Source organism: Leptosomus discolor, chromosome 3 (assembly GCF_034619465.1).
Source record: "Leptosomus discolor isolate bLepDis1 chromosome 3, bLepDis1.hap2, whole genome shotgun sequence".
NCBI classification, from domain to species: Eukaryota; Metazoa; Chordata; class Aves; order Leptosomiformes; family Leptosomidae; genus Leptosomus; species Leptosomus discolor.
In genome coordinates, this window is record NC_141393.1 from 19,947,222 (window position 1) to 19,974,118 (window position 26,897).

General features: G+C 38.2%; 1 protein-coding gene across 1 annotated transcript in view; it reads right to left on the minus strand.

The window, feature by feature from the left end:
* TDP1 (tyrosyl-DNA phosphodiesterase 1) overlaps positions 1–26,516 on the minus strand; it is a 48,234-nt gene extending 21,718 nt beyond the window's left edge. The window contains exons 1-13 of the mRNA XM_086462697.1: positions 25,973–26,516; positions 24,393–24,436; positions 23,664–23,719; positions 22,527–22,623; positions 20,254–20,288; positions 17,842–17,934; positions 16,001–16,171; positions 14,304–14,382; positions 12,498–12,683; positions 11,677–11,725; positions 8,476–8,542; positions 2,601–2,708; positions 1,060–1,162 (exon numbers count right to left, since the gene is read on the minus strand). Of these exons, the coding sequence (XP_086318823.1) occupies positions 1,060–1,162; positions 2,601–2,708; positions 8,476–8,542; positions 11,677–11,725; positions 12,498–12,683; positions 14,304–14,382; positions 16,001–16,171; positions 17,842–17,934; positions 20,254–20,288; positions 22,527–22,623; positions 23,664–23,719; positions 24,393–24,436; positions 25,973–26,516 (1,632 nt within the window). The remainder of the gene's footprint in view (positions 1–1,059; positions 1,163–2,600; positions 2,709–8,475; positions 8,543–11,676; positions 11,726–12,497; positions 12,684–14,303; positions 14,383–16,000; positions 16,172–17,841; positions 17,935–20,253; positions 20,289–22,526; positions 22,624–23,663; positions 23,720–24,392; positions 24,437–25,972) is intronic.
* Between the last annotated feature and the right edge of the window lie 381 nt (positions 26,517–26,897).

The following is a 26,897-nucleotide window of genomic DNA, read 5'->3' on the forward strand; positions in this document are numbered from 1 at the left end:
AGAGGAATCAGCAACAGGAACAAGAAACTCAAGTCTCCTCACTATCAAGCAGTAAATCTAAGTAAGATAAAAATAATCTAAAAAAGAAAGGGACACTTTTTTTCTTAAATACAATACACAATTAAGTCACAGGACTCACTACCACAGAAATCTGTAGAGGGCTAAAAACCAGCAAGAGAAATTCAATCAAGGAACTCGATGTGTTAAGAGAATAAGCAGAGTTGTGGCTACTGACCATCATGGTCTGGGTAGTTTCCATCCTGGACAGCCTTTAAAATAGGTTATAGGGAACATATACTAAAGAAATATCACATACATACTGTTTATTGTGCTAATCCCCATGGCACCTGCTACAACCGCACCAAGACTAGACTACAAGGCCAACGGACCTTAGTTACCACAAAAACGTTTCATGTCCCCCAATCCTCTGCCGCACACACTAGAATAATAGTTATTTCGGGTCAAACTTGTCTTCTACATACAGAGGCTGCAGTCACATAGGTTTGGAAGATACAATCCTTTGTCTTTTAAACAGCCTTTTATGAAGATGTTCTTGGATTTGTATTGAAGATTTCAGGAGATGCACTTGAGAACCTGTTCTCAAAGCAGAAAGTTTGAGAAGAGACAGTTGCATGGCTTTGCAAATGCATTTCAGGGGAAGAGCAAGAACAGCAATCAGTGCAACATGAGGAATTGTTTTTCAAGTTACAACCCATACGTACCACCTCAACATGAATATGCACTTGCAGTCTAGTTTTACGAAGCACGAAAGAAGAGATTTGATCATCCTTTCCAGTAACAATTATATATGTTACAATTTTAAAATATTGCTTTTCAGTAACGTGACAAAAGTCACATCAATACCAAATCCATATGTGCTGTGGAGGAAAACAGACTGCTTCTATTTTGAAGAATACCTTGTATAAACTCCACTTGCTATTAGCTTTCTAACCTGGAAACATAGAACCTAGTAAGTAGATCATTCCATCACATATGTATTCATCAATATTTGCAGATTCTCAGTATATCCCAGGATTTGTACTTGAACTCTGAACTTACAAATGCTGAAGGCAAGAAAAGGACTCCAAGTTCATAAGAACGGATCATCAGTTGGGTGCCATTTTTCTCCAGAGCTCCCCAAGCTGCTTTAGATAGATTAGCACTGCAAAAAGAAACAAAGCATTTCAGTGAGGCATAACCTTCACAGTAGAAAATGCTTAAATGCCACAGCTGTGGCACTTCTAGCAGAAGAACTTCAATCAGAACAGTCTTTTTATGAAAAGTGATTTGGGTGTTAGTCCGTATTGCTATTTTTACAGCACAGTGGGAGCAGCAGAGACAATACATAGAAGGTATTCAAACAACACATGGATAATTATACAAGCCTACTTGTGTCATACAGATTTACAAGACAAATTTAGCCTTTTGAATCTTCTCTGCACATTTCAGAAGGGAACTTGGTATTGTTAAATACCTCTGATTTGATGACTTAGGAAGATTAAACGCTAGCTCAATTATGACTAGTTACATTATAATACATTTAGCACAGAGCATTTTTACAAGTCTTAAACAGAATCTTTTGCTCCTGGCATTTTGTTCTTTGACATATTTATGAAAACAAGAATTTATCGAAGAAGTATTTTTTTTGATGTGCTATTCAGCACCATGTTGTAGTTAATCCTTCATCAGTATCTGCTATGAAGCAGGTCACGTTGGGAGTCAAAAAATACATACAATTGTTAAAAACCTACTCCTACAGCAAAATACAAAGCTTAAAACATTACATTTTAACTGACCGACATACTGGATGGTTTTTGATAGTAGAAAACACTGGAATAGAAGAAACATGAGCAAAAAATAAAAGCAACCATGAATTTCTGTATTAGATAGACACAGCATCACATTTGAACGACTTCAATCCTCTAAAAATCACCTTAATTGCTATTACTATTGCAGACAGTCGTGACAAGTGATCAAATTTAAAGAGCTGAAATGTGAAGAGGAAAAAAGATGAAAGTAACTGAGCATTTAAGAGTAAGGATACAAAGATCATACTCTGTAGTATATAGGGTTGCACAAAGATCCATATTTTTCATTCACAGTAAGACAGTAGCTCCCCATGTCAAGAAATTTCTTGCTCCCTCTTTTGGCTTCTTTAAAAACCAAACAATAGAAATACAAAGCTAGACTTCAAACTAGACTGAACAACTCAATCTGACAAAAGGTCAGATCCCAAATATTAGGCATCTACATGTTTTGTAACGATAAGGCAGTGCAGGATAAACTTCAGCTTAACCCATATCTATTTCGTACAAACCGGCACCATGTCTTAAACAAACTTAACCCAAGCAGTTGATGCTGAACCCCGAAACTGGCAATTACAGCTCAGACAAGATTTTGGTTCAATTGTCAACAGTTCCTGACATAACTTCAGCCCGCAGCCCCAAAAGGGGCAATGCAGTGAAGAAACATTAAATATGGACAAAAATTCCTATCACTACTTATTGTATTATGAGGATTATGGCAGTAACTCACCTGGACCTGCAACTGACCAGGACTTCATACATGACTGAGTGAGAGGTGCGTGGTTAGCTGCTTACCTTGTAACTAAGAACCATGCAATTTTCTGGAAGTCAGGAGAGGGTCTCATGTATGTCTTAATGTGAGGCATAGCATGACTTCGACCTGAGACTTCTGCTGACCATTTGCTAGAGAAAGAAAAGGAATTATTTTCAAATACAGATTTATTTTTAGGTCTAAAAAACCCTCACTACACTATTGTGCTATATTTTCAGTAATACTACTCTATACTTGTGACATTTAACACTTGTTTTCCCCTACAGAAAGGCTGAAAATACTTAATTTAACTGAATATTTAATCCTGAAATCCAATCTCATTAGTAAAAAGGAGGGCAGGATTTTTTCCCTTTACAAACAAGCGAGACAGATATTCTCCTCAGTATATCAGGCTCTCCTAACAAGTTCTTCCATTCCTTCACTCCAGCTAGCACTCGAGATACTAAGTCCAAACTTCCAGACAATATTTCTTCCTTGAAGCCTACCAATGGTCATGCCTTTAAGCAAACAAGCTTGGCACCAAATCAAACCTTGCAAAGCTCCCCAAGCTTATTACAATTCATTATGCAAGAAGTAGAAGCAGGGAGCAACTGATAGGTTGTTAACATTACCTTTCCTCTTCCCTTTTCTGTGCCCCTAAGCCACTGCGAAATTTGATGGCTTGAGAGTAGAGATCATATCTATGTGTATATATAAAAACTAGTTTAAAACAACAAGCCATTACTGGGGTAATTTGGCATCAATGTTACAGAACTAAACTGTAAGCAAGCAGTAAATACATATACATGACAATGTATGTAACCATGGTATTTAGAAGCACTTTTCACCCACAGTTATTAGTCCTCACTCAAAATCAGGAAGAATGCTTCCAAATACACCTTCTTCCAACCAGAGACTTTGCTTTCCTGACATCAGAATATAATAGGTTCTGGTTTTGGTTGTCACAAACTTGCTTCCCTAATTTAGCATTCTCTTCTAAAAGACAAATAAAGAATTCATCAGCTCCAAAAAAAAAAAAAATCTTAAGTGAAATGTGTTCACTTAAAAGCCTAAGAAAACTGAAGAGGAAGGGCTGGAATTCTTTACCTAAGTTGAATTCAGGACTAACTTTCACATGAGTGAAGCCAAGAGGCTTTGCAGTTCAGGGGTCAAGACCTACTTGCTTTAACAATCCTATCCTCCAACGAAGGAACCAAAAATGTTTCTGAGAACTGGTCCTGTATTCCTGAAGGGCAAGAGCTGAAACAATGTATGCATGTTTGGAGCAAGCAAGAAATCTTTGTATTTTCATGTGAGCCACACTGAAGTCTGTCTCTGAAGAACAGAGTAAGATACATATGATACAGGAACAGCTAACTAAACTCATGTTCCCCTACAGAACTCTACACTTTCCATACATACAGAATGTAATGCTATACCGTAAGTCAACAATTCTTGTTAATAGCTTTTATCTCACAACTGACAGTTGAGGCAAACATTACCTTTAAGTTTAAAGCACAAAAATAATTAGGTAACTCCAGTAACATTGTAGATCAAAACCAGCAAAAATAGTAGAACTGGGAATTGAACACAGATTTTCTTTAGATCTATCTTGCTGCCTTAGTCAAGAACAAACCTCTCCCCCTACTATTAACTGCAATAATTTTGAGAGACTATCTCAGTCCACTGCCTTTTTTCCTTCTTATCATCTTTGACAGACAGAATTAAGTACTGTGTTTTAGCAAGAGTATTGCTGCTTCTCTTCTATTTACTAACCACAGTAATCTAATTGCAGTTAGTTTCAATCACAAGTGATTGAAACTGGTATTCTGGAAAGTTAAAACCAGGAAGGGGAGCATATATTTTGGCCATATTTTCTTCAGTAGGACAGCACAAATATGTAAGGACAAAAGGAGGAAAGAAAGTGATTATGTTCTCTGATCACGTTCGGGGTTGGTTGGTTTGTTTTTGTGGTTGTTTTTTAGTAATTACCTCATCGAAAAACTTAGATGCTTTCAGTAAAGTGTTATTAGCAAAGAAGTATTTAAGAAATATTTTCTCTTCAGCTCATCTCCAGACTGCATAATGGAATGATTTGCAAAAAGAACTGGAAGGGGTTTCAGATGGGAACAATATCTCTTAACCTATTCTTAATACAGTTAAATTTCAACTTCACCATGGAACTTTCCCGGCATATTTTAGGAAAAAAAAAACCCAAAACAGATTACAAAAAGCCTAAAGTAAATGCAAGAACAGCTGCTTTGTACAGCAAGGATGACAGTGTATGTCAAAAACAATTTCAGGCTACCTCTAGTCAAATTGGCTTAACACATTTTAAGCTGTAAACTTTTCATCAGAATGCAGCTGGCAGAGGACATACACAGGACCGATCTCATGGCACAGTAAACTTCAGGTATATTCAGTCTCAGAGATAAATACAGCAAGTTAAACGAAACTGGTTTTGAGACATTTTATGGAGCAAATCCACAGCTTGAAGTAGTTATTTTTTTGACAGTTAGAGGTCCTGGTACCATGTAAGTTAAAAGCTCAAATGTGGCGTGATGACGAAGAGTTACCTGAGCAGGTATCACCAGAATTTGAACAATAAAACACGAAAACCTTTTTGCTAGGGTTTTTTTTTTTTTTTTCCATTGTTGTACCCTCCCAGGACTAGAACTGTTTGTCACCAATACTGATTTTAGACCACTAATCCTGACATTTTTACCAGTGCCTTGCTGCTAATTCCTCCCTCCCAGTCTTTTGTGGCATTTCAGTCAGCAGCTTTTCTTTTTGATTACACAGCCTCTAGTGTGATGGTTAGGTGCACTGAATTAAAGAGGTAGCCTACTTTCCAACTCTTAAAACACAACAGCTTTTGCCCCTCCCATCCCTCCATTTCTCCAATGGCTGTTTTTGAGTTTCACATAATTTGGGGGGGGGGGGGGGGGGGGGGGGGGGGCAGGAAGGATAGGGGGAAAAATGTTCTATACCATGAACATGTTATTTTTACAATATAGAAAACACTTTGCTCTCTCACTGCACTACAAATGTGAACGTTTACAAGTTGTTGCTTTTGTATACAATTAACCGCTTGCAAAATTTCGTTAAGTATGGGAGTTTTTTAATTTTGATAAGTATTTGTTTTACTCTGTGATGAATTTTTGAGTTTGAAAAGGAGACTAAACTGCAATCACAGTGCATTTAACTGGAAGACATAAAGCAAGTATCAATTACTAACAATATCTGATATTTCTGGAACAAATGAGGCAAACAAGCAGACAGGCCTCTTTACAAGTGGAGCTACTGAGGCAGGGAAGCCAGATAATCCTAACATCCTGGAAATTAATCTGTGCAGACACACTCAACCCCTAAGCAGAGTGAGGAATAATTAATTTTGTACACCACCACCTCTTTCATCATGCAGTTCTCACTTCAAATAGCAAATGAGCTTTCCATCTCAAGATACTGGCAACAAGGCTTGAGCATCGTTAACTCAAACCATTAGTTTCAACCATAAGAGAACAGTAGGTCCTTCGTGTAAGTGCTCTCTTTCTTGTCCTTCATAATGTTATGGGAACAACACTGTAGTTCTCTGAACTGAGAAGAAAGATGTTCTTCAAAACTCTACAGGACTAAAGAACACAAAGCTCTAATACAACTATGATTACAGACTTCTCAACAGCAAGTCAGAAACTCTTGTCAAACCAACTTCTTCCATTCTTTGAAAATAAAAATTTGACAAGGTAACTGCACAAACATAAGGCACATGGTATTAAAAGTCAATCAATTAAAATGAGCATTAAAATACAATGGTTTATGTACTGTTAAAACTGATCAAACATTTCAAAAGTAACAATTAACAGAAATCATTAAGCACTGCAAATCTCTTCTTATCAATTAGTAATACTGAAAGGAAAAAACCAGCAGCCCTACCGGAGAGAAAACTGAGCAAATTGCACCATTTACACAGTAGCCAGTTTAACAAAGCAGCCTGGTAGTCATTTGCTATAAGCAGAAAAGTGAAATCAGTATTAAGTTTAGTCACCTTATTCTTTTGTGAAATTACAATTCTGCTGCATTATAGGTTAGTTAAATACACTCAACCAGCAGAAGAGAGAGAAAAGCAGCCCACAGACATTAAAAAAATCATGTGCCTGGGGCAGAGGTTCTGCCTCTTTGGGTGAGACTATAGGACACTATTTTCCAACTCCATTAATCTCTCCCTACATGTAAAAAGGAGCTATTCCTTCTCCTTTACTCTAAGTATAAAAGTATTTATCTTCTTTCAACTCTGGTAGGATCCCTAGCTTCTTGCTGGTTTTATATTATTTTCCGACGAGGTAAAGACAAATTCCTCTAACCCCTCTACTGCCCAAAGCTTTGCATTATGGCAAGTCTTTACAATAGCTTATCTTCTATTTAAGTCTATCGAAATAGGACCTAGCATTTTCTGTTTCTCTCAGGTTACCATGGATAAGAAGCTGCCGCGTTATCTGCTCTATGGTAACAGCTTACATGCAGGCTCTTCTCCAGGGCTAGTGCCTTCTATTACTGCAGGGTAAGAATCTGCATCTGCATAGTCACTACAGAGCAATTATGCAGGGCTACTTGTCATCTGCAGCCAATTTGACAGATGAATTTAAAACAGTCCTTTTGTTGCCAGAGCAGGACCCCAGTATGCCCAATGAGACAGACATGTGGGTGTTTTGCCATTGAACAGGAGTGAAACAATGAATGACCTCATTATCAAGTGACATTCTGTGCACTAACCAAAAAAAGTTACATTTTTCTTCCACTAAAGATTCTCATGAGGTATATGCTTATAGAGACTGAATTAAGACTGCACAAACACCCCCAGTTTTATGATCTCCTCACTTTTTGAATCATGATTGAACAATCTCTAAGTCTTGAAGGTGTTTGTAGCCACCTTCCTTTGCTGAATGGGCTCAGAGGGCATACTTCAAAGGCAAGAGTCACAAAGCCTCACACACCTTCTGTTCCAGTTCCATTCCTTGAACATTGACAGCAAGGCTCACAGCAGCAATCACGTTCACTCCAGAACGGAGGATGCTCTCTGCAACTAGCAATTGTATTCAGCCCTCTGAATATATACACAACTTTATACAGTCTTATGTAGGTATGGGTAAAGCATCTTACCAGAGCAACTTCCACCTGGAAGAGCTAGAAGTTTCTGGTGAAAGGAATGGGAGCTGTGGTCTCATAAGAGGCTACCAGATTATTAATATTTTTCTCTATCTGTGCAAAACAACTTTTCCCATTGTTCTCAGAACATTAAGTTTTTAAAGATTCAGCCTGAGGGAGACATCTGGCATGGAATGTGTCAGACCGTTAGAATTTGGCAAAATTAGTAGCACGTGAAAACAGAAGTTCTTAATGGAAAATGTCAGGCACCTTTAACAAAAGATATTACCATAACGGACCGAAAATTTTTGCAGCAGGACTGCTGCACCTGGGAAAAAAAAAAAAACACAGAAAAAGCCTTCCTAACCCTTTTGTGGCTTAGTTCAAATCCTGTTAATACCAAGGCACAAGTGGAAAAGTGAAGTAAAACTGTAAATAAAGAAAAAGGAAAAAAAGAGAAGTAACACTATTCCAGTTCAGAGAATGAAAGCTTAAATAGAAGTTTACAGAATCCAAAATCTGGCAGTGTCCTCCATTAGCAACAGCATCCGATATAACTTTTACAGGTAAATAGTAAGTTTTGACTATGTTTTGGACATAAGACCAGCAGATAAGGAACTAAAGGCTTTTCTTTTACAGAGTTTAAGAATATCATGCTTCTGACCCCTTCTCTTAATTTGCTTTTAACGCTCAAACATTACAGCATTGTAAGTTTAAACACACAGTCCAGGAACAAAAAAAAAAAACAAAAAAACCAAAAAATTGAGTTCTACTTACTGAAAATAGGAATGCAACCACAGCTGTTTCTGTGCTGTCTGTATACTGTATGGAAGCGAACCACCAGCTGAAGGAAAAAAAATGGAACATGTACGTTTGTTTTTTAAAAGACACTAAAAACAGCCCACATCTTGGGAAAAAGCTATCTGTACTACTATTCTCATGACTTATTTTCAGAAATAAATGAAATGCTCAAGTAGTATAGAGTGGTATATAGTTATGGGTGGTTGTTTTGGTTTGGGTTTTTCTTTTTACTTCATTCTTATAATTTAGCAAGTTCCTAAACACTACATAGCAGAATTACACTAGGAAAAAGAGAAACACTATACAGGCTATAGAATTAAGTCCTCTTAGAAAACAGATGTTTATGGGTAATTTTTTGTCACAATACCACTTGATACCAACATTACACATTAGACTCATTACACATACAAGCTAGAGGGAATAAAACAAGCAGCCTTCAGGAAAAAAAAAAAAGACCACCAAACAACATTCTTTTAAGCAGCAAGAATGTCTCTAATGAAATTGTATTTGTATTGATTTGGTCTTTGGCTAATGTATGTTCTTATTTCTTGAAATAGAATTAAAGAAGAATCAGCCATGGCATACTGAGTTATATTAGTGTTGTGTATAAAAACATGATGCAATACCTACTGTGTTCAACCTGTCCTAGAATACACCATAAGGACCTGTTACAAAAGCTTTACTGCTCTCAGGAATGCACTAACTGCAGGAGTCCACAGAGCTGTTCATGTGCACAAATACAGACTTCTGTAATTCACCATGTTGTTTCACAATATGAAAGAAATCACAGTTAAGGAGTCATTGTGCAGATTTTCTCTGACCTTCAAGAGTATCAACTTTGCTAAACAGACGCTGTAGACAACCAGATGTATTTCAAAAGACCTTAACTCACTTGTGGGAACCACAGAGACCTATAAACTCACTAGCTGCAGTTTCTACGTGTGTCCAAAAACTGCTCAATTCAGAGGAAAGACAGACAGCTGAAAGCATTCCTGCCAGCCTTGTGTTCAAGTTCCAACAATTGTTAAAAGAGTTCAACAGCTACTCCATACTACACAGGAGCATAAGTATTTGGCTTGGAACAGGAACACATGCTTATGGATTCAGCAAGTCCAAAGGATCACTGAATCATTGAAGTTGGAAACACCCTCTGGAGATCATCTAGAATAACTCCCTGCTCAAAGCAGGGTCAAATAGAGCACATTGCTCAGTACAGTGTGCTGTCAGGTTTTGCGTATCTCCAGGAACGGAGTCTCCACAACCTCTCTGGGCAGCCTGTTCCATTTAAACATCAGAAAACATTTTTGCTCTAAGGGTACACTGGAATCTCCTGTATCTCAAATCATGTCCATTGCCTCTTATTCTTTCATTGGTTACCATGTGAAGAACCTGGCACTAATTTGCATCCTCCTATGAGGTATTTATACTCATTGATTAACAACTCCCAGGAAAGTTCTCTTCTCCAGGCTGAAGAATTATCCAGCACTCTCAGCTTCTTCTTGGATGACAGATGCTTCAATCCATTGTTCATCTTTGTGGCCTTTTGCTGGACTCTGTTCCAATGTCCACATCTGTCTTGTACTAGGAAGCCAACAACTGGACACAGCACTCCAAATGTGGTCTCATCAGTGCTAAATAGAGGGGATGGATCACATCCTGGCAACGCACTTCCTAACGCAGCCGAGGATGCTGTTGGCCTTCTTGCCACAAGGGTGCATTGCTGGCTCATCTTCAGCTTAGCAACCACCATCACTCCTAGGTCTTTCTGCAAAGCTGCTTTCCCCTGGTCAGTCCCCAGTGTGTACTTGTGTACTGGGGTTATTCCTGCCCCAGCGCAGTACTTTGCATTGCCCTCTGTTGAACTGTGTAAGGTTCCCATCAGCCCATTTCTTCAGCCTGTACAGTCCCTCTGAATGGCAGTGCAATCCTCTGACACATCAACCACTCCTCCTGAGTTTATACCATTCTCAAACTCTCTGCGGCGTACTCTGCCCCACCATCCAGGTCAGTAATGGAGATATTAAACGCACAATCCCAGTATCAATGCTTGCCACCACTAGTGGCTGACCTCCAGCTAGCGTTCACGCCATTGATCACAACCATTGAGGCCTGGCAGTTCAGACAGTTTCCAATCTGCCTCACTATCCACTCATCCAGCCTGTACTTCATCAGGTTGTCTGCAATGTTACAGGAGACAGTGTCGAAAGCCTTATCAAAATGTTAAGATAAACAACATCCAATGGACCCCTGTCATTCATCAAGCTAGTCATCTCATTGTAGAAGGACATCAGGTTAATTAAGCATAATTTCTTCTTTATAAATCCATGATGACTACTCCCGATCACCTTGTCCATCATATGTTTGGAAATGGTTTCCAGGATTCTTTGCTCCATCACCTTCCTAGGGACCAAGGTGAGGCTGAAAGCCTACAGTTCCACAGATTCTCCTTCTTACCCTTCCTGAAGGCAGGAAAGAATTCCTTTGAGTCCTCATGAGTCTCTTCCAACTGCCTTGACCTTTTGAAAACGAATCAAAACCAGCCTCGTGTTGACATCGGCCAGCTCCCTTAGCACACACAAACATAACCTACATAAGTGCTTGCTTTTGAGAAACAGCAGCTTTGCTGCATCAGAATACTACAGTACCTCTTCCTCTTTCAGGTTGGCTGGGGCTATGCTTTCCTGCACAAATATATTGACTACATGAACAGAAACACGAGAAGACTGAACAGAACAATTGCACATTGCAGTATTTTTAAAAAATGACTAATGAGTAGCGAAACATCTTATTCTCCCTTGTATCTGATTTTCAGGATGACATTGCAAAGAAAACACTCAAGTACTGAGTGGAGAACTCTGCACACTCAAAACTGTACTTTCTTCCAAAATGAAAGTATGACTGGAGTTAGAACAGTGGGCAAGAGCTAGTTTTTCCTATACAGTGACATAAGAACATAGCTATACAGACTTAAACATTATATACCAATGCCCATAAAGCATTTTCTATTCAATCACAACAGGAGAGCTGGAGTCAGAGCTCCAGTAACAATAATAAAAGGATTCTACTGCCACCTATTCTATCAAGTTCTCAGCAAGACTACAACTTCAGGTTCATTCAATAACTGAACTGATTTTGCAGGACCACAAAAAGCTAATAAATGGGGGTTCATCTGCTTACCGGGATAGCCTTCCAGACTTTGCCTCACATTGTTCACTGTAGGATAAACCTTCAAAGGGGTAAAAAAAAGTAACTTAAATAACAAAGCTCTAAATACACAAGCTGTCAATTTTCAAAGAAAAATCACCTTAAAGAATTTTTTTTTCCTCAAGTAAGTTTAAAAACTTCGTTTTTCAGAACGAATAAAGTTACACTGCAGTTTAAAACTAGTTATGTTGCAGTAACAAAGAAAGGCTTTAATATTTTTACTGCTTTTGCAGAGCTTACCAAAATGAGGTAGCAACACTCAAACAATCTTGCTTCAATCACTTCCACAGTGGTGAAAGTAAGCTCTTAACACAACTTAATGGTATTTTAGACTTGGATCTCAAATAAGAGTATGCAGGGGCAATCAGCACATGGTAAGGACACAGCTTGACAATACTTTCTCCTTGATTTAACAAGCTCCTGCCACAAACTTGTTTCTGTTCCTCCCCTTAATTGTTCTAATAATCAAATAACCAGGTTAGAAAATAATTTGGTTTAGGTATTAATCACTCAGGGTTCAGTAACAACTCAGTAGCTGAAACAACTGCATCTAGAAAACTCAATGGAAGACAAGCTATAGAATGGAAATACAATTTGGATTAGATTATACATACTCTAGTGCCACACAGATGGAAATTATAGTACATTTTTATAGTATACCATACACAAGTGTCACTAAGTGGCAGAATGAAAACTACATCAATGTCTTCCAAAAGTTAAAAGCAAAGCAGCGACTAAATGCAACAACAAATGAATAAATGTTAAATAAGGTCACTAGCATCTCAAAGACATACCAAATGAACTGGAACATCACATTTAACGAGAGTTGTCACACTGCTGCCTGCAGCCACCAGGCTCTCCTGGAACTCTGAGCACAGCCATTTGGACCCATCAGCTCCCATTGAACCAATGCTTGAGAACTGTCCAACAACAGGCCAGAATTCCTGTGCTGGGATTGACGAAGCATGCTCTTTCAAAAGCTAGTGAGGGAAATTAAAACATTGTTAGACTTCAACAGGTAAAGAATACCTTAATTAGTGGTTTGATACCACTTCTGATATAATAAATCATCTAGAATTCACTACTGAAAACAAAAGAGATTAAACATTTATACTATCTAACTTTGCAATAAAAAGAGTCATCAGGCTCTCCAAATAAACCCACTGTTCCTTCAAGAGAAGATTGAACATCACAAGTTTTATCCAAAAGCACCAAAGCCAACCATTAAATAATGGGTAAAAAGAATGCTAGCAGCTCTTCCTAAAAACAGGAAACATTAGCTCCAGAAGTCACAACAAATTAACTAAATCTTTTTATATCTAGTGGTTATTGGCCATAAAATTCCTCTCATATCCTAAAGCCCCAGCTACAATAGAAGCCTACAATAAGAGTGGAAAAAAGAACAATTGAAGAGAAAAATGAAATAATCCTTTTAAAGGAGTTCTTTAGCTGTGAATGGAATTTAAAGACACATTAAGAACACATGGATATAGGCACATTAAATTGTATGTAGTGGCTACCTTTCCCCCTGCCCTCTAAAGAAAGCACATAACTAAATAGCTTCAGTCATCAGTGTAGTGTCACCAGGTCTATCTGCATTGTCACTAAAAAAAATATTCTTTTTAATCACAAATATTTGCCACAATACCACCTTTATCCTTTACAAGCCTTTTCTGTTTTATTGTTTTTATTCAGTGTCTTACTAGGCAAAAAAACATGCAGACAACATGTATCAGAAAGGGCAAGCTCTTCATGATCAAGAGGAAGTCTAAAAGAATAAACCTGAGTTGAAAAGCAGTGTGATAAACAGACATTTTGTATGTCACTGAAGTTTGCCATGGACAGCATTGTAATTCCACATAAAATTCACAATGGAATTCGAAATAATGTCACTTCAGCAGGAGGTGCAGGTTAAAAATTCCCCAATTATGAGAGGCATTTAACAGATGACATGAAATCACTTACCTGATTCTAAATAAACATGGAAAAAGAAGGTGCCTGTTCGTAATTATTCAGTTGATTAAAAAACTAGTCAAAAAAAAAAATCAAGATCCTCAAATTGTAGTGGAACAAAAACTAAAAACCTGACTGAATTGCTAACATCAGCTATGTGCAAACTGGTTTTTAATTTGATGGGCTTTCCCAGGTCATTAGGGGAAAAGAAACTGCCCTTAACATTGAAGTAAATAAAATAAGCCTGCTCCCTACATGCAGGCAAGTCTGTATCAACACCTTTCCTCACTGAGTGCCTTTGAAAACGGTTGTATTTGGTTCCCAGTCACAGAAGACTGGATTTTGATAGTGCCACACCTGTTAGAAATACCAACAGCAGCTAGGAAGTCATTTGGGTGATGGTGACTCCTCAGATATCTGTAAGCACATGACAACTTGGACCACAAGCTGACCGTGGTAATAACGCTCAGAAATACTACGTTCAAAGTCCACACTGTCACACATTGCAAGCTTACGTTACTGCTGACTTAAGCTGCAACAACGTATTAAAAGATCGCTAATCATTGCTGGAAAAACTGAAAGAAACTACAGAATGCTCTCCAAAATTATATTTACAGTTAAAAGAATATTAATAAAAGTTTTAGTACCTTTCTGAGCCTAAGATGACCCCACTTTTCTTTATCACTACCTTGATATCGTCCAGGGGTAGAACCAAGCAGATACACTCTACAGAAAAAAAACCAACACAAAACAACACCAAGTTATTTGCAGCTCTGGAGCATTTTGGGCTGTGAAGTATCAACGTATTCAAGTAAAACCTATCAGCAAGGTTGAATATAAAAGTGCAACCAGAAATATTTAATCTTTCACACTTAAGACATGATGTAAAGGAAAGTGGATTTTCAGCTGTATGGATTATTACTAGCATGCTTTATGGCTGTCATTGACCACCAGGCTGTTCTATAGGATAGACAAGAACTGCGTCTATTTCTGTGTACAAAACCACAGAAGAGGGATGATGTCAGCAATAAATGCAAATAGCTCGTTTGGCACAGAACTAGGCATGGAACTTGGAGTAAAGCCAATCTATTGCCACATCCAAATCAGCAGATGTGGGTATGACATTTCATTTGGGCACTTAATGGTTCAGATGGAAACTACGGCTTTTTCAACTGTCTTGCTAACAATGGTTTAGTAACCAGTTTGACTTTGCCCTCTGAAAACAGAGAAGCAGCCTGCCCCAAGTCACAACAAAGAGATGCTTTAAGAAGCTATTCCTTACTACATCTCATGCCTAGTGTAATCCACGACGGAATGTCCCCTGCATATTTTATTTGGCAAGGAATCAATCCTTATCCTAACAAGTGACTCCTCCCTAACCCATGCATAAACTCACATCAGCTAGGGCTCAACCAACCTGTCCAAGCTCATGCAGGTGACCAAGTGAATACAAACAGCAGCTCAGGCTGTTAACTCACCCTACTATAAGGTACGTACTTTTTTTTTTTAAAAAAAAACTCCCCTTCAATCTCGTAAGACTTCATGTAAAGAAAAAACCACATTATTTTATCTATTAAACTAGACAAGGTTTCAGTCTCTTTCCACCACAGTTTATGACCTTTTTCAGCTTTTCTTTCAACAGTTTCAACAAGTTTTTGCCAGCTTATAAAACTGCTATTAAGCAGCAAAGGAGATTTCAACTTCCTGAAGTAAATACCATATTTCAGAGGAAATGCAGGATGTATCTATTAGAAATAAACTAAGCATCCTGAATTATTTTAAGTAATATCAGCAACGTGATATTAGAGGAGACTGTTTCAAGACTGCTTACCAGACACAATCCATACCTATAACAGGCAAAATTCTACACATATGTATATGGATTGAACTTTACCTCATAAGTACAGAGGCTTAGTCTTAATAAAAACCCCATTACAATAACCTTTGCTTATATGATCCCTCTTACACGACAAATCCAATACAATGCATTTTTTTCCCCCACTGGTAATTTTACTGAAGCAAATATTTAACCTGGACTGACTTAAATGAAACTGAGACCCCATTACTTATAGCTACCTTCTGTCAAGTTACTGCTGATGCACTTTTTTTCATTCCTTTAAAATATATGTTTATAAAACCAGAAGTTGGTCAACTCAACATAATCTGCATAAGATAGATTTTAAGAAGTGCCTGAAGTTAGACTCATGTTTGAACACTTAAGTCTGAAACAAGGTAAGCTTACAAAACAAACCCATGGTCTAATAGATCCTAACAGAGATGCTTAATTTTTTGGAGAGGAAAAAAAAAAGCATGCAAGTTACTATAAATGCAAGAGAACATATACCTTGTCTCTGATAAATCATGTTCTTGAATCAGATCTATCCATTCCTTGAGCGTAGGAGAATTGTAAGCCATCAAGTAACTTATTAGGTCAGATTTAAAATTAGTTTCAGATTCACCAGCAGAACCAGTTGTTCCCTGAGGTAGCCTTGGATATAAAGGGCTTAGCCATATGCTAAAAACAAAGCCACAAAAACAAGGACACCACACATTAACACATGGTTTTTAGTAAGTGATTAAAGCACATCTGAAGGTCCTAAATGAATACTAGACAGATTTATTGATATATTAACTATAAAGCAACTTGCCTTCACTTCACAGTTACAAAATAGTCAAGTCATACTCAATACCATAAACCCAAGACTTTCAAATGAAGACAACCACCTCAACACATTTATCCATGCATATGTTTACAGCTTTCACCATTGTTAAACAGGCCAGGCTCAGATTTACCAGCCAGTAGCCCTTTCATCAAGACTTTCTGTAGGAACAGAACACTGCAACACATTCTGCCAAGCTACCAGTTTGTGTAATGATATAGAAAAACACCAGTTAGAGCATCTGAGAGTTCTGCATAGTTTGAAGAGTAGCCCACAATGATAACTTGCCTCTCCAGAACTTCCATCAGAATAAAATAGGGTGGGCACTATACAGGAAAAACATCTAGCGTTTCTTTCCAGTCACACATTATTATAGCCATGGAAACCAAAGTTTCTGCATTATCAACTTTACAACATGTTGATACTATCCTTTGCAATTCATAAGCCTATAAAACAGAGAAGCCAGTGAACCATCATATTGGTGATACTGCGTATTATTGCAGTGTGCAAAAGCTAAAAAGAAAAATGTTCTTGAATTTTGACTTGTTAAGCATCACAAATAGGTATTTTCATGCCTTCTTGGCTTTCTGAAAAGCTAACTGCCAAAGGATATTAAAGCCATCCTTAAGTAAAAGATTTAAAAGCAAAAAAATGAGTGGTTATATTTTTGCCACTCAAACTCTTACAAGAGCTTGCCTCAGACAAGTGAAAAGCCTCAAAACCTGGCTATATCTAATGGCAGCAAAATGGATGTCAAGGTCACAGTAACTTCTGAAAAGCCATTTTCAATTACATTGATGAAGAAATCTTATACCCTGAATTACTCTGGAGATGTAACTAAAAAATGCTGCCATAAAAACAGCCAAGAAAACAAGAGGTGGAGGGGCCTTATATTAACATGTCACTTAGCCCTATTTTTCTGTGCTCTAAACAAAACTATTTCCCAAGCTGGCAGTTAAGTGTAAAAGCTTCTACCAAAAAAACCCAACCAAGCCAAACAACAAACCCCAAAAAAAAAAACCAGGAAGAAAATTCCTTCCAAGGAAAGGATACTCGGTCATCTACTGCACTAAGGAACCAATGGTGCGCAGCATCTGTCAGATTACATACCAGATACAGTCACATTAGAAGCAGAACATTTGCACATTCACATTATTCTCACAGTAATATAACATTTTTAAATAGCTGTTTCAGATTCGTATAAAGAATACTTTATAGCTACATAGTTTTTTCATAAAGAGACATGGCATAATAAAAGATCTTAAATGAATCAGACAGAGTTTAAGGTAACAGCCCGCTCAGGACATAATTTTGTCTACAGTAGAAAGCAAGTAGAATTCAGGCTTAGACAGTCACCACCATGCTAGCTTTGATTTTTTTTTTTGTTTGTTTTGCAGGATAGCTCTATCTTATGAGTGTATGACTTGTAACACTGGATTGTCTGACAGTGTCCTGCCTCCGGCAGTAGCATATACTTACAGAAAATATTAAAGTAACCATCCACCTGCTAGAGACTGCTGCTTACCCCTGAGTTTTCTGGTGCCAATCTTCAGCAATAAGATTGGATGTATGTATCACAACTCGAAGACCTTCTTCATATAACAACAACATCATTTTCCTTCAAAAAAAAAATATAATACACTTCATCTATTTCAAGTAGACAGAGTATGAAATAAATTGACACTTCATTAAAGTGCTCCAAGATAATTATTTTCAAAAAAAGTTGGTCTGCATAGCGCAAACACTTAGACTTCAACCCACATGCACGCCAAACTTGCACGGCAGTCATTAGACTAATCGCCAGATATTTTGTCAGCAGCATAATATAATATATTCGAGAGTATAACTTAACATCTCATGCAACTGATTTCTCAAAGCAAAAATGAATACTTGCAGAACATTTCCTATATTTGCTATGTTTTTCAGATAAACTTATTCTTTTGTAGATAGTTAAAGAAACAATTAACAAACACTAAGAGGTCCTTGCTTATATTTATTCAAACCTAGTTCTTTTCTCTTAAACTGACAACTTTTAAAATAAAAGAAGGTATGTAGGTAACTAATCATTGGAATGGCAAAAAAAGCTCTTCACCTACTATAAATCTAAACTCAAGCTACAGCACAAAGAAGTTTTAAAACTAGTAACTGAGTAAAAAATAATCATCTTTGTTTTGTAACATAAGCACTCAAATTTTCACATATAGGTTTTTAATAGTTGTGTAAAGACAGCATATCCATGTGACCCTGGAGGGTGAGATGGTTTCCATAGAAACCAATGCTCAAGAATGAAAGCTGTAAGGAAAAGCACACTCATTTTCATTGCCGTCCCACAGTGAGATAATGCAATGCAAATTACATCAGGCTCAAATTTAGACAATGATTTATTCAGTAGTTTCTGCTTTTAATGTTAAGAGTTCAGCAAACTAACATTCAAGTACCTGCACACGTTTTCCTATGCTTCCTGCACAGTTTATGCAATATGCAGGACGCCCATAGTAACTATAAAATAGTTATTTTTTCCTCACATCTGTGTCATGCCTTTATCTAACCACAAATTGAGCTGATGGTAAATGAAGTATTTTACAGCAAAATGAAATGCAAGATTAAGGTACATAAAAGTGGTAACTAATCAAAATACCACTACCTCAAAAAAAAAAATCACTGACAGGTAATTTAAGTTTTACATTGTACCATAGGAATGATGTGAATTTAAGTCTTTATATTTGATGGGGTGAAATCTGTTAAATTTCTCTTGTTTCACTACCCCCCAATATCTGATTCACTGGTCTGCTACCCACTTGTTGTGTTCCTTTTGCAGTGGAACATGCATTCAGAAATACACTACCCAGAACAACTCTTTAAAATATAGGGTTAAGGAACTGTAGCATTTAACATCACTATCACTTGTTTATCCCAAAGTGTGATGGAAGAAAAAAAAAAATTTACAAGTTGAGCATACAGAGAACAAGAGCTACTGCTTAAGTGAAAATAAGCTATTTAAAAATTATCAGTTTGAAAAACAACCTCAATTCCTTCTATGGCCCTCACTAAACCTGAGAGAGAAGGAAGACTCATTTTTAAAATGCTGATTTCCTTCCTTTATTTGCATATTCTTCTCCAAGCAGGCAATGAGGAGGTCAGTATGCTTTCTACCGGAAACACAGATGTGCCTTAAATGGGCTTTTCAGATCAATGTTTTAACATAATGTCATGTTTTATAAAATGAGTTATATGAAAGGATTAATTGACTTAAAAATACTGCAGTGCCCTCAGACCAAAAGTCTTTGCTACGAGACATAAGATTAAATCTTTTCTTATCTGTAGCTTGCAATCTACAAAATTCCCTTTGTGGCACTTCTATACTATCAAATTAAAGTTTTTCTTTGAAAAGACCCCAAAATTCAGTAATTATTTCCAGTTCCTCCATGTTAACTGCAAAAACTGAGCAGTACATCAGTGTTGTGTCCAACCTGCCAATGACTGATCAAGTCTGCGTTACAGTTTTGGTATTAATGCACGAGTTAAGAGCCAGGCCCTGCAGTTCTCTGACTTCAGTTGTCTAACTTGCACATCTCACACGTACCTAATATCTGATTTGTTTCCTTAAACTAGAACAACCCTATAATCTATAAATACAAAATAATTAAGGAAATTTTTCTTCAAGACTCAGCAATTTCTATGAAATCCAGTTTTATCGCTTTAAAGCAACTTGCAGATAAAAACACACACATAAAACATGAAAAATACTACTTTTAAATTTCATCAATATACATTAGGCTTTCAGAATAATGTTTTCATAAACAGTAATCTATTTTTCTATCCTGTAAGTACTTTAAGACACTAGACACTAGTTAGTAGCCCAGTCATGGTTACTGCATGTAGCAACTCTGTGGTCATCTTTAGAAGTGAAGCTTTCTGCTTCACAGCTGTTACTTACGTATGGTGAGTTCCAAATGCAATATCCAGTTTAGCCTACAAAATTAAAAAGTTGATCATTAAAAATTCCTATTGTGCATTCCTATATGCAAGAATGTTGAAGGAGGAAAGGTGCTTCTTCATTTTCATTTCACTGCTCTCTAGCGGACAGATCAAAAAATACATTATTCTTTCCCTCAACTTCAAACATACTCTCTAATTTCTAGAAGTTAGATTTTAAACGGCAATGAAACTCTTTGCTGGAACTGCTCCAGCAGAATTTCTGGTTTCTTAGCAGCAGTATTTTCACAAACAGTCAGCTTTGCAGAAAAGGACCTGAGGTTCCTGCTGGACACTAAGTCGAGCAAGAACCAGCAATGTGCCCTTGCAGCAAATATGACTAACAGTGTCCTGGGCTGCATTAGGAGAAGTGTTGCCAGCAGGTCAAGGGAGGTGATCCTTCCCCTCTATTCAGCATTGGTGAGGCCACACCTGCAGTACTGGGTCAAATTCTGGGATCCTCAAGTACAGGAGAGACATGGACATACTGCAGAAAGTCCAACCAAGGGCCACTAAGATGATTAAGGAAGGGACTGGAGCTGTCCTCCTGTGAGGAAAGGCTGACAGAGCTGGAACTGTTCAGCCTGGAGAACAGAAGGCTCAGAGGGAATGATTAGCGTGTATAAACATCTGAAGGGAAGGCACAAGGAAGAGAGAGCCATGCTCAAACAGGACCAGAGGTAACGGACACAAATCAAAACACAGGAGGCTCCCTCTGAACATCAGGAAACTTTTTTGCTGTGAGAGTGACTGAGCACTGGCACGGGTTGCCCAAAAAGATTATGGAGTCTCCATCCTTGTAGATACTCAAAACCTATCAGGACATTGTCCTGGACAACTGGCTCTAAGTGACCCTGCTTGAGTAGGGGAGTTGGGCCAGATGACCTATAGAGATTCCTTCCAACCTCAACCACTCTGTGATTCTGAAGCATGCAATGACTGTTACAAGCAGCTTAATGGCCAACATTGCAAAGAAAAGGACAGAAGACACAGATAAAAATGCTTTTTTATCAGTGCTTTCCTCTTATTAAAGAGTATTTACAGCACAATTTCTAGGGAGAGAATGAAACAGGAGTTACGGGTGTTAAGAAAACACTTTTAGCCCGTGAGGGCTCCAGCATTGTGCCTAGTTAATACAGGCACACAGGAGAAGATTAAAATACTTACATTTCATTTTGGGCTACTAACATAACTGAATGCATGTAGACTACCAGAACAATCTGAAGCAGTACACTCAAATAGGAAAACCATTATAAATGCCATTTTCAACTGCTACTTCCTATTAACTACATTGCTAATCACGTCGTATCATTGTTTATCATACGGGACAAAGGATTATTTATCATATGGGCCATATTACGTTCAAATTCTTGTTGTGTGTGAAAAGGAATAATTATATGCAAAAACATGGAATTATTGTTAGCATCTTTGAAATCTTAATCTAAAACTGTTGCTACTCCACAACTTAGTGCAAACACCTGATAGCATAGCACACACCAGCCCAGAAATCCTGGCCTTGAGAACTCACTATGTTTGGCATCAAAACAGCCATCTCTAGGAAGCTCAGGGTTACCAGACTGCCTGAGAAGGAAGAAAATTCCAAGATCATCCTCCTCCTAACAAAGAGTAAGATATCTCCATAATAAATATTATACTACACCCAGCAAAATCCTGAGACAATGGCAAGTTGCCGTAACCACATGCCTCCCCCAGGCTGAAGGCAGTAACTTTACGACTCGGGGACAGCAAAAGACTAAGCATAACATCGGAAAGAAAACAACATGTGCCAGGAAGCACACTCACGGCAATTTTAACAGTATTATGGAAACTATTTGTAACAGCATTTTCACATGTAAAACACACTTGGATGAATCATAATTCTTTGCTCCAACTGAAGATTGCAGTGACACTAGGACTAAGTTCTGCACTTTACACAGAAAGCGATTCCTTTTGTGCCATCACAAGAATTTGAGTGTAATATGTTAGTAGGGAAGGTGTGCAGCTCTTCTGCAAGCCCCATGACATTTCTGTGGGCAGCCATTCTGTGCAAAGCTTTTGTGGGTGACAGTCTACCACAGTCACAGAAGACCAGGAACATAGTTACTATGTTCCGATCTATGGTCCTGGTAAGTATAACAATAATAAAAGCATAACAATAAATTCTTGACTTCCCATATAAGCTGCGTCTCTCTCCATCCATAACAAGATTTTGAGTGCAACAGATCACTTAATTACCTGACAAAAGCTAATGTTCTCATAAGGGCGTGCTTGTGCAAGCAGTTCAGCTTTGGATTCTCTCTTTTCGCCATGAACTATCAACAGTGGCTTCTTCCTTAAATAAGAGGAGATTACTATTAAAATATGAAATGAATTAGTAATTAGTCTAAACCTCTCCTTCACGTAACTCTGACTTCTGGCCCCTAGATCTGATAGCCCCGCAGGAAGATGGCACTAAAATCTATATGCCTTACTCACACACAAAAAAAAAAGCAGTAACTGCAATAGAGCCTAAGAGAAAGGCACTAGAAAACTTTAATGGGAAAAAAAAGAGTATGGAGTAAATCAGACTTCAAAATAGAAACTAATAATATAAGATCTTGTAACAAACTTTTGTCCATATACTTGAAAACAGATAAATAGAAGTTCTCAGAAGTATTGATATACATAGTGTGGATCTATAACAATTTAATCATTGTTACCTTACAGAGAAGACAGGAAGAATGAGAGGGCAAAGGAGAGGGCTAGGTCTGTTCTGGCAATAGTTTCATGTTCACTCCCCAATACTCTGTTCTACTGCATTTCCATAAAATGCAAATAAAAGGAGAGGAAACTGCACGTCATATGCTCACTTCATCTGCAACAGGATGCAGTTATCGTAAAGGAATTTCAAACAAACATAAGAATTGCTTTCATGCCAATATCCAGCAATTCCAACCATATCATATACATGCTGTATCACCCTGATGATTTTCGCATAGTTTTCTTGTGCCCTTCCCACATCCCCTCCTTTCTCCCATTACGACGCTCTTGGCTCAGTAAACTGTATGGCGAAAAGCTTTTGTTCTGCCTTTATCGTCAGTCTGCTGCATTATCATCCTGGCCCACAACTGGACCCTGCTAAGTGTTAATTAATAAATCAGAAACCAGCCATACTGAATTCTGACCATTTAACAGTCTTGAAAGGAGGCAAGAAATCAACGGAGAACTACAACAGCAGAGTAAGTGTACAAGGAAAACCAACAGGCTACCCATACGCAACTGGTAACAATAACTGGCAACTACAAGCAGGTGTTTATCATTCACTCATAGCAGAAACTTGCATGAACAGAATGATTTGGAAACTACCATTTCATCTTCCTAAAATAAACATACCTGAATTCCTGTGGATACTGTCTCACAAGCCATCCCACATCTATACAGTAGTTAAACTTGTAGACAAGAAAAAGAAAACAGACTCATTAAAAAGAGCAGAGTTTGTCACAACGATGAACTACAACAAAAAAAGCTTCCTGCATAAAGTCGTCAGTCAATGCCACTTACGCCATACACAGCATGTTTTAAAGACAGTTGAATTTTTGAATTTCACATGCTTTCTTTCATGTGTCTTAACAATTCAGGAATGAATTTAAGCTATTCAAAAGCATTATTAGTGTTCATAACATTTAACATGCAGAAAAAAAGAATCACATGCACTTAAAGTAAAAGCTTTTGTTCAAGAACCATCTTCTCTTTGCCATGTGCTTATACCATGAATGACAGCAAAAGCTTCTATGCAGTAAGAAAAATACTATTCCTAGATCGCAAAGCTTTTTTCTTTCAAAAAAATAATTTACATGCACATAGATTCGCATTTTTCAGTTGCACATTCCTGAAAACAGACAGAAGCAGTCTTACAATCGCCAGAATGTCAAGCAGCACATGGGATGATTTTTATATTTCAATAAATTGTTATGCAGTTGAAAACTAAATCTAGAGTTCCCTCTGGATTTTAACAAAGCTCCCTGCTAACATCAGCTACATGGCACTAATGTGGATTATCAAGTTTAAGGTTCATACAGTGAAATAAGCAAGTGAAACTGATTTGGCAAACAGGAAACTCACCTGGGCAGAAGATACGAGAGTCCCAAAAAGAGGAGACAAAATATCTATTAAAAACATTAAAGCATAATTGAGTAAAAAAAGGTTCAAGTAAACATTTCACATCTTGAACAGTTTGATAACTACCACAACACAAGTGCCAGGTTGTTCACACATCTGGTGTAAGGGACATACAGAATTACATTTACTGTTCTGAATCTTTAAGTCACTCCTGTGAAACCCTTATGGTCTTATGTTTACAAAAAGCATTAATCCTCTCAAAGTAGAAAACATGTTTTAAAAACTCAGCAGGAGAAAGACCAAGATCATATGGAGAAAGAGTCATCAAACTACCCTCTCCCCTATAGAGAGGGCTTGAAGAACTGGAAGAATTGTGGCAGGGTAGAAGCTATAAGGGCATAGTTAACGCTTAACACCTTATCTGTTGCAGACTGACTGCAGGATACGTTCATTCATGGTAACATGGAAAACTAATCCAACTGAAGACTTATAACCTCAATAATAGAAGCACTTGAGAACATATCCCACAAATACCTTCTAGGACAGAGAAAGTATTTTCTGTCCTATCTCTACAGAAACCCAGCTTTGCAGGTTAAAACCCTAAAAACTCAGTCCCTCCACCAGCTCAACTAATCACCTAGCAGGACAACCACTCCCAAGAAAGGACAGGCCTAAAGGCACAATGAATTCACAAAGCAGAGAAAGACATGCAGCAGTAAAGCAATTCGGGTCTCTGACACCAGGCTGCCGTCAACAATCAATGCTCATAGGGAGCACAAGTGACAGAAGTTACAACCCAAGTGTACAGATCTTCAGTCATTTCTTCTCCTTCAAAAAACTACAAAATTTTTCTGCCTCATTTTATCACATTTCTGTGCATAAATCTCTTATTAATGCTTATTTCCAATTCTGTCTTGTGATAGATGAGATCTCATTTCTGAACAGAAGGATGTTTACAGGTGCACAGAGCTGTTCCCCCTTACATCAAACTACAACTACACAGCATTCCTGAAGCACCAGGATCATACACTGAAGACTTCACTCCCATCCTGACTTACGCTTACCTCTAATTGAGCTGAAATGGGCCCATCAATCCCAGCCACAGAAGTTCAGAAGTAGTATCTTGTACTGCACCAAGCAGTAGGGAATGACTAGGTCCAAACCACTCAGCAGCACAAGGACAAGTGCAAACTACTCCTCAGGGAAGATGGTGAGGCACCCAAGAAAAGCATCCCTTTAGGAGCCAGGAAGGCAAGCATTTTTCCGCAGATTAACTCACACGGAAAGCACCAATAAGAAGCACCACATGATTTGCCATAGCTAAATGCATATTAGGTCTGTGCAGCACAACTCCAAAGTTACAAAAGAATCAGTATCAGCAAGTTAACGCTTTATACCCTACACTTCTAAAAGAGAAGGTGAAGATAAAAGAACTAATTCCTGCAACTTGCACATTTACAAGATGAAGAGACTCAGCTACATCAAGGAATATATGCATTTAAAAAGACCCACAAACTATAAACAAGCATCCTTTTGCAAACAGGTCTCCCAAAAGCCTACATCTGTATAAGCCACTTGTTCACCTTTTATGTGCAGGGCTCCAGAATTATAGCTCTGTTCAATTCCTCTGACTTTAGTGAGAAAAAACCTGAAAGGGTTCCCTCCATTCAACAAATCCCAGGTATCTTGGCCTTCACTAGGTGTTTCATCATACTCCTCTGCTTTCTGATTCTCTGAGAGTTCATCATCTTCGCAAAGATTCAGAGGACGTTCTTCGGGTGCATCACATTTTTCTTCTTTCAGTGTTTCCTTGTGGGCATGCTTTTCCTGATCTTCAGGCTCCTCATCGCTACTAGAAAGACACCAGCCTGAGCCTTCTTGGCTAGTTCTCTGTTTGCCGGCTGGGGGTATTTCTGTAGAACTTCTATCACTGAGCTTCAGGGGAGAAGCTTTTCTCTTGTGAGCAGCTTTCCTAGCTTCAGAACATGGATACTGTGGCCCACTTGTTCTGCCACGTGCAGCATCCAAGAGTGACGATGTAGATGGTTTTTCACCGTCAGAATTTTCCTCAGTACTTTCATCACTGCTAGATACTGTCCATCTCCCATGTGCACCTTCCTGAAGCATGTTCCTAGGGATGAAAAACAAAACACCAAACATTGTATGTTTTTTGCTGTACTCAAGTCTGCTTCCCTTTCTAGTTTCCATTTGCTTATTACCAGGGAACTTTGCTTTTTGTATTTGGCAGACTCTCCGTGCAATTTCCGACTCGGGGAAGATTTCACAGCGTGCAAGGCTTATTTGTTTCTGAAACAAAGAACCACGTGCAACGGGAGCGCCCCAGTGGGCAGCGGCCAACGCGGAAACCTGCACGCGGCGAGCGGACTAGGGAGGGGGCGAGCATGGAAAGAGTCATTCGCATCGCGCGGGTTTTTCTCATACCGGCCCTAACGCTTAGGGGTCCATCGCGCCCTGCCGGGGGGACACACGCTCACGGAGCCGAGACAG